Below are 8582 nucleotides of genomic sequence, written 5' to 3'. Positions count from 1 at the left end.
TTTCCTCGGCTCTCAGTTCTAGGCCTCTGCACTCACCCTGGAAGGCCCAGCAGGGGATGCAGCACACCGGGTGCCCTTGCCTGCCTGGCACCCTCCAGAAGCTGTCTGTCCCTAGCCTCTGTCTATGTGTCCCAGGCACTGTGCCAAGCACTTTCTCACCATCACAACCCAGGAGCTGCGCACAGTTACTGACCAGATGATAAACTGACACTCAGGGGCTAAGGGCAGTGCTGAAACGTCAGGATTCCCCATGGCCAAGGCTTGGGCTCGATGCTTTGAAAAAGCAAAGTCACATGCATGTGCGTGCGCGCGCACCCCCCCCCCACACACACACACACTTGGGATCATGGGCTCTCCATCCCCAGGCCCCAGCCAGGTGTCCCCACATGCAGCCTTACTCGTCCCTTCACGTGAGCTTCCTTAGCCACCTACAGCGTGCAGAACCCAGGTATGTGCCCACCCTGACACACATCTCTCAAACCTAGGCATGGCCATCCAAAGTCAGGGAGATGCTCCCAGGACAGACACACACACACACCATGTGCACACCCCTCATGTCCGTCACAGGACAGGAGCACAGCCTGCCCCCGCAGGCCCAGAGGCCCTGGATGTACAACCTTGCCCTGCACATCTGCCAAAAATGAATGTGACCCAGAACACATTCCCCAGCGCCTGCAGCCAGCTCCTGTGCCTGTCACTGCCGGCCCCTGGCAGGGCTGTCGAAGGGGCGGGGGCTCGTGCTCTACCAGGGATCCCTGGGCCCAGCTCCTGGGGAGGAAATCCTCCTGGAAACCCAAAGAACTTCAAGCGTCTGCTGCGAGGAACAGGGGGTGGTGCTGCCAGCTCAGCCCTTCCCATGGGCACAACCTGCCTGGCCCTGCCCCCAGCCTCAGCTGTCACCTCTCTGCCCACACAGGGCTTCAGTCTAGGTGGGCTGCCTCACCCCTGAACTCCAGCTCTGGGCAGCTAGAGGGTCAGGAGCTTGGACATGGCCCCAGAGAAGCGGGATCAGGTGGGGCTCCCCGAGACGGGGCCACCCACTCAGCATTTGTCTGAAAACACTAGTGGATTCGACTCAGGGTCAGCACGTGTCCCTGTCTCTTGCCTGCACCCAGCTCCCCAAGACTGGCCACCTGCCTTGGGTGTGGGGGGACAGACATCCCTGCACCTGTGGAGGGCCTGCAGGTGCCATAGGAACACCCCACACATTCCACATCTAAGCCTCTGCAGGTGAGCTGCTGGGGCTCCTCCTCCTCCAGCCCCTTGACCTCTGCACAGCCCAGAACTCCTGGGGACTGCTGTTCCTTGCAGACAGGGACAGATGATTGAGATAATCAGGGCTGGGCCACATTTCCACATGGGTGGGGTGGGAGCAAGAATCTCTTTGGAATGGATTCAGTTCAGGTGGTGGCAGCCCTAGGGGCTTAACCCCCCAGCCCACCTTCTGGCCCTTCCAGTTTGAGCTTGACATTTACAGGAAAAGGGTATGACCCTCCACCCCCAAGTTCCTGGGAATAAGACACCTGGGGTCAGGATGGAGTCCTAAGTGGGAGGGGGGAGGGGGAGCTCCTGCACTCAGGGCCGCTCCCTGACCAAGGGTCCTCCTGACTGGATACACCCTCCCCTCCCCTGGTGCTTGGTACACAGAGGTTGCAGGGGCACCTGGGACCTCAGGTGATGTGCGGAGGAGGTCCATCTTCTAGGGCACACAAACAACAAAAGCTGTCAAAGCGGCCTTGAGGCTGTGTCTTTGGTTTTTTGAAGCATTTCCAATATTTTAAAATATGGTTTATGTTATATATTTTCTATTAGTTTGGAGGGGACAGTCTGGGAGAGGGCGGCTTCTCTGGGTTGTCCTGCTTCCTCCTTTCCTGGGCTCCTTCCTCTGCTGAGCGTAGACACACATCCAGCCTGCGAGCACAGCGCCTGCTCTCTGGCTGGGGGGCGCTCACGGTGCTGTGTACTTTGGCACTGCTGGTGTGAGGTGAGTTCATGCCAACTGGGGGGGGCAGGGAGAGAGAAGAGCCTGGTTCCCTCCCCAGGGGAGCCGATTCTGGATCCCAGCCCAGAGAGAGGGAAGGAGGACGGGAGAAGGGATGCCCCAGCCTGCGGTGCAGGCCCCCCCCCTTCCCGCCGCTGGGGCCTGAGCAGTCTTCAGGGGATCAGCTGTGCAGGTGGTGATGCAAGCGCCAGACAGGGCCAGGAGGCCAACTGGTGCAGAGGGTGGGTGAGGGCTGTGCCCTCAAAGCTCTTCCTACCCTAGCTGTGGCTCACGGTGCTGGCCTGAGTGCTCTGGGGGCATCCAGCATGAATATGGGGCACTCCGCCTCCCAGGCCACCATCTGCAAGCCTCAGCCCGCTCCTGTGCCTACTTGCAATCCACCTGGTGCCCCAGTGGTCACACATGCACCTGGCACTGGCAGAGGCAGAAGAGATGAGGGTCCCAGAGCCTCTGGACTCTGGAGCTGGGCATGTCTCTCCTGTCCAGGGAGGCTCAGGAGTGAGGTCATAGCCCAAGGTCACGGAGACCAGTTGAGTCAGACTAGAATCCTGGCTCTGCAGGGCACAGGGAAACCCTGTGGGTGCAATGGTCACCAACAGTCACGCCCCTCACTGCCATCCCCAGGGAGATGGTCTGAGGGCAAGTGGACTCGCATCTCACTCTCTGAGGTCCAGCCTGCCTGGCCTGCCCCCATCTGCCCTCTCTCCTCCCTCTGCTGTCGGCCCTTTCCCTCGGCAGGGGCTGCAGGGCCTTGCTCCCTCCCAGCTAACACCCTGTGTCCTCAGGCAGCCTTCCAGCACACAGGTGGGGCCCACAGGTGGGGCCCACAGGTGGGGCCCACAGGGCCAGGCCTCCTGACCCCCTTAGGCAGGCAGGAGTGTGTATTTTCCTCCTGGGCAGGGAGGGGAAAGGACAGGGGCTGGGAAGGGGACATACCAGGTGCAGAGGGTTTCTAGGACACCCAGTAAGAAGCACAAGCTGGGATTCCCACCCAGGGTCCTGCTCCGCAGCCTGTGTGGCACAGTGTTCCCCTGAGGGCCTGGTCTGCTGCCGAGATGGACTGGGCAAGGTGGAGGGCAGGCCCTGGCCCCCACCCTCGCACCCAAGGCCCCAGAAGAGGGGTAGATGGGACACAGATGGAGAAACTGCGGTCAGGGAGAAGGAACACGCTAAAGTCAGTCTCAAAGCTGGCCCAGAACCACAGCTCTACTGCAGGGCTGCACCTGAGCCACACCTGCCCTACCATTCTGTGCCACGTCCAGGGAGCTCAGGGCTGGGGGGGGCAAGGCATCATCCTGCCATCCCCCACCTGGCTGGCATGGCCCCATTCACTGTGCCTTCTGACTGAATGTTCTGACTCCGACACCATCAACTGTGGCAAAGGTATACAGGAAATGGCCTCCCTTGCTAGGGGACTGGCCCAGTGTCAGGAGGCTGGCAGGGCGGGGTGATGGGGAGCAGGAGAGAACGGGGTTTCCCTCAGGAAGGATCCAGGGGGCGGACGGTGGACCAGCTATGAGAAATACCTAGCAAACTCAGAACTGTGGGCCACACACAGGCCACTGGAAAGCCCCTAGCCCTGAGCCTTCCTGCAGGCAAGTATTTTGGGGGCCTGAAGTTGCCTAGCAACTGTTTCAGGTTGCCACGGGAACGATCTCTTCTTCTGGGGCTTGTCATTTTTAGGGGGTGCCGCAATGCTTCCCACACCCTTTCCTCTCTACAGCCTCACCCCAGCCTAGCTGCCCTGGGAAGGGACACAGAGGGTTCCTAAGCTCACCCCACTCCCTGAGGGCCCCTCCCAGTCCTGGCCCTAGAAGCCTCTGAAGCTCTAACCCAAGAACCTGAGAAAATGCAGAGAGAGTCCAAGGTCTTCCTGAGGGTGGGAAGGGAGGAGAGGCTCCCAAGGCCTTCATCTGCAGTCACTGCTGACCCACCTTGGGGGCTCTGCCTGCCCCGCCCTGACCACTGGACGCCCACTGTAACTGGAAGGAATGTGGTCCCAGCCCCGGTGCCTGGCCTGGATGGGGCTTGTCTGAAAACAGGCTCCTGCCTTGCTGTGCAGTCCCTTCCCCTTTGGGTGCCTGGGTGTCCCCACCAGAGCAAGGATGCCAGTCTGGCATATCTCAGGGTGCCAGGCAGATATGCAAGACCAGGTGCAGGGACAGTGGGAGGGGCTTTCATGACAGGTACCTCCAGAGCCCAGGACAGAGGTATACACGGGCCTGGGAAGAACCCTGCAGAACACGGCTCCTTGTTTGGTGTGGGAGTGTGACCTGCTACACTGCTCATGGCAGAGCCAAGGTGGCCCCAGGTCCCAAGGCTCCCATCCACAGCTTTCCACAGAGCGGCTGCCCACCCCACACCCCGGCTCCGCCGTCTTTTTACGCCTCCTGAGCCAGGGGCCTAGGTGCTCTGCACAAAAGCCCCCCTGGAAGGCTGCTGGGAATCAACCAAGGACCAGCAGCCCAGGGCTGAGACGGTGAAAGGGGCAGGGGGATGATGACAAGAATGGCCTCCACTCCCGGGGGCACTCTGCCCCATCTCACTGATGTCCACGGGAGCCCTGGCCATGGTGGGGGGCCCAGGCTGCACCTCAGCCCACACTGGCCTACCCCTCTTGCATTTCTAGGAGGATCATGCTGAGCCCTACCAGGTATAGCAAGGCAAACTGGGCAGCACCAGGCCCTGTATGGACAGCCTACCGGGCCCATGGCCACCTTCCATGGGCCCCCATACCTGGGACCTGAGGATGCTCTGCTGTAACAGGAGAGCTGTTTGGAAACCTCAGGTGTAATGTAGCTGCAGCGCCCCTGGAAAGGCCGAGAAGGGCCGTCTCAGCTTGCAGGTGCAGAGAAAGAGGAATGCAAACTCCCAGCCCTGGCTCTGGCCCCTCCCTGCCTTCCTTTCAGTTCCTTCCTCTGATACAGGCTCAGCAATAAGTGATCCTCTGTGCTACAGGAGCCATCCTCCCCACCCCAGCCTCCCTCACCAAGTAGCCACCCAGCCACCACCCCATGGCTATCCTGGCTGGCTTGATGTCCTTCTGCATGTGTCATCAAGAATTGATTGTGTTCTGGGCCTGTTCACTGCGAGGTGCTGCCTTCTGGACGCTACCAGCCGGACCTTTTGTCTGCAGCAGCCCAGTGCCGCCACACGGGTCACAGCGCCATCTGCTGGTGCTGCTGGAACAACCAAAGCAGGCCCCAGTCAGGCCCCCACAATCCCTAGCCAGGGGCCGATTCTGCCACATCCTCAGATCCCCACTGCTTTCCAACCCCATGGACACCTGGCCTTTAGGAGGTAAACCATTCCTGAGACTTGTTATGGGTTGAACTGTGTCCCTCCAAAAGACCCCCTGGTACCTTTGAAAGAGACCTCTTTTAGAAATAGGGTCCTTGCAGATAGCATGAATGTGACTTCATACTGCATTAGGGAGGGCCACTAACTGTGTCCTCACAGTAACAGAAAACCTGACACACACACAGAGGCAGCCATGTGGAGCCACACCTGGAGTGACGCACTTACAGGACAAGGACCTAGAGCTAGGGATTGCCAGCAGCCACCAGAGGTTGGAAGAAGCAGGAAGGATCCTTCCTGGAGCCCTCCGAGAGCACAGCCCTGCCGCACCTTGACCTCACACCTGTGGTCTCCAGGACTGGGAGCGTGCCGGCCTGCTGAGGGGAGCTGGCACTTCATCACAGCTCCAGGACAGTGACAGACACCAGGCCCCACCTGCGAAGAGCCAACCCTGACCACGGGACGCCTCCTTGTAGAAGCCCTCTCAGCGCCCACCCAGGTGGACACCACCTCTCCCAGCCCTGACACCTTTTGGAATGATCCTCATGGCCTCCTCTGGTGGCCCAGGCCAGGAAACCTGTACCATCTGAATGAATGAATGAATTCCTTCGTGACTCTGTTATCTTCAGATGTCCATAAAAGTCCAGGGACAGTGGTGATGGGCTGAAGGGAAGCAAGTGGGTGATGGCAGGTGAGGAGGGGCTGCCTGAGGGGACTCTGGATACCACATCCCCAGCCCCAAGGCTCAGGAGGCAAAGTCATTCAGGTCACCTGTCCTCCTTGTGGCCATCCCCCTGCCCCACATACAATGGGAGTCACTCTAACATCTGCTTCCCTGGGAAATGATGGTGTGTGTGTGAGATGGTGGGCTCAAGTCCCCGGTGGCCACTGCACAAACTCAGAGGTGGAAGACACACAAGGAGGCAGGACTCGAGCACAGAATGCAACCCACGCCAGGCCTGGCTCTGGGGCTGTGCTCCTAAGTAATTTCCTGGTCTGCACCCAAGGTGGGTGAGAAGTGAGCAAACCTGTATCACAGCTTGCAGCCTAAGCCTCCCAGGGACCCCCCAATACATTCAGGCTCAAACCCAAATCTTCATCTTAGACCCTACCAAGGCTCCCAGTGACGACTGCCTCCTGGCACACAAGTCCTTGAGTAATCTGCTCTCCTGAGGTGCACTGGATTTGGTTGTGTTCAGGATTTCTGAACAATTCAGTAAGTGACATGAGGCCACTACCAAGATTCACAAAAAACTGTCTTGGTTTTCCTTGGTTGCCTCATTCTGGGCAAGCAAGTGCTGACATCATGCCTGCTACAGAGGTTATGACCCCCACAGAGGATCCCAGACAATGGATACAAGGGATCTAGCCCAAGCTGGACCCTGCCAACACGGAACAAGCTCAGAGGTGCGTTCTCCAGCCCAGCCTTGGTGGAGGCTGCAGCCCAGCCTCCTGAGAGGCCTGGAGGAGATATGCTGGGCTAAGACCTCACCTAATCACACACACCTGCTACGTAGTGAGAGGTGAATTAGGGGGATGCTGCCACACAGCCAGGGACAACTAGAGCGCCTGTGCCTCTTCATACACACAGGTCCTGGAGGGCAGGGCCCATGGCGGTCACTTTAAGGGTCACATCCAGGACCAACATGGTCCTTGCCTGGGGCGAGTGCTCGGGCATAGTATTTAGGGAAAAGATGAGAGGAGGTCTGAGCCCCTCCACACCCCTGAGCAGCTCACACTGTGGCAGGGATACTAGTGATGGAGGTCCCTGGGTGGAAGGCAGGGCACAGAGACCACGACCCTGGGCACTCTTTCCTGGCTGCACTTTCTCCATTGGCACTTCTGCCCCCTGGTGGCCAGCGCTAGCACTGCAGCCCCAGGCAAGAAACCCGGAAAACAAAACACACACCTTTGTTTGGATGTTGTCAAGGCAGCAGCTCTCCCAGGCCCCGGGAGGCAAACGAGCAGGACCCAAGGCTCCAAGAGGAACAGGAAGGACCTCAGCAGCCTCACTTGCTACCCTGTGTCCCTCTGCTGGCCCGAGGTGTCACGCTCACTCAGGAGGCCTCCTCACCCAGCTAGGACAGTGACCCTGCCCACTTCCAAAGGAGGACCCCAGGCTCCAACAGGGACAGTCTCTTCCCTGGACCTGAGATGCTGGTCCAGTGTGGGGCAACACTCTGCATGACCCCTACTGTCCTCAGTCCTCCAAGGCCCCCGCCTACTGTGTTCAGAAGGACCTCTAGAGAGGACAAAGCATTTTCCAAGGGGCTTGGTGGACAGTGGGTCACTGATGGAGAACTAAGGCCACCGGAAACTTCTGGGAGTCTGTGGGACCCTGGAGTCACAAAGGCCAACCACTCCAATTTTCAAAGGGGAAACTAAGACCTCCTCTGTGGCCACCTCCACACCAGGGAAGGACTGCTTAACCTAATTCTAGGTGTCCAGAGTAGTGGACACAGGACCCTGGCCCTGTCCTCTCCAGGCTGCTCTGGGAATGTCCCATGCCAGGCATACTGGGGAATCTTGAGTACCCAGCTGCCTATCAGCAGGGTATGTCCCCACCTCCCAAGCAATGGATCCCTGGCGTGTTGCTCCTACCCCTAAGGGTAATCTGCAACCTCTTCCTTCTTTTCCCTTGTCACCTCCCCAGTGTCCCATCTTCTGATACCTAGGAAGTCTGCGTGGTAGGCGTGCGTGTGGATGTCCAGAGTAAAGAGCCCGCCTGGAGGGGGTGGGCAGGGGATTCCCAGGATTTTAGGGGCTCTCATTCCCAAAGCAAACCCCAAAGGAGGACTGAGCCGCGGCCCAGGAAGCAGGAGCCCTTCCTTCGCGGCTGGACTCTGCCACCTGGCGTGCCCTGGCCGGTCCCTCGAGACCCTGCCTCTTTCCTGGCTCAGTTTCCCAATTGTACCAGGAGCGGTGGACGCGGAACTGCGTAAGCGCGCGCTCTGCGTGGATGCGGCGCCGGCTCCCTCCCCCGGTGGGCGTGGGCGGGGGTTGCGGGCCGCCTCCACCCGCGGGCTGGCGGCCGGATGGCCGGCTGGCGCGGACTCACCTGGCAATCTACCATCATCCTCAGCCTCCGCAGCTCATCGCCGGCCCCAGGGCGGGCCCGGGGCTCGCAGAGACGTTCGCCTCGGCCGCCGCGCGGCGCACGGGGGCGGTCCGGCTGCGGGGCTCATGGCGCGGCCTCGCGTCCCCGCCGGGCCCGGGGCTCCGCGGCCGTCGCCGTCGCCGCCAGCGCCGCTCCCATTGTCTGCGCCTGCCGCGCTGCCGGCCG

The 8582-nt window shown here is 60.1% G+C and overlaps 1 protein-coding gene across 1 annotated transcript in view; it reads right to left on the bottom strand.

The window, feature by feature from the left end:
* The window catches only part of Ralgds (ral guanine nucleotide dissociation stimulator), a 43145-nt gene extending 34581 nt beyond the window's left edge, over nucleotides 1-8564 (bottom strand). The window contains exon 1 of the mRNA XM_048812809.1: nucleotides 8358-8564. Within this exon, the coding sequence (XP_048668766.1) occupies nucleotides 8358-8375 (18 nt within the window). The 5' untranslated portion in view covers nucleotides 8376-8564. The remainder of the gene's footprint in view (nucleotides 1-8357) is intronic.
* Between the last annotated feature and the right edge of the window lie 18 nt (nucleotides 8565-8582).

Source organism: Marmota marmota, unplaced genomic scaffold (genome assembly GCF_001458135.2).
Source record: "Marmota marmota marmota unplaced genomic scaffold, marMar, whole genome shotgun sequence".
NCBI lineage: Eukaryota > Metazoa > Chordata > Mammalia > Rodentia > Sciuridae > Marmota > Marmota marmota.
The sequence above is the reverse complement of the archived record's forward strand: the minus strand, read 5'-3'. Positions and strand labels throughout refer to the sequence as shown.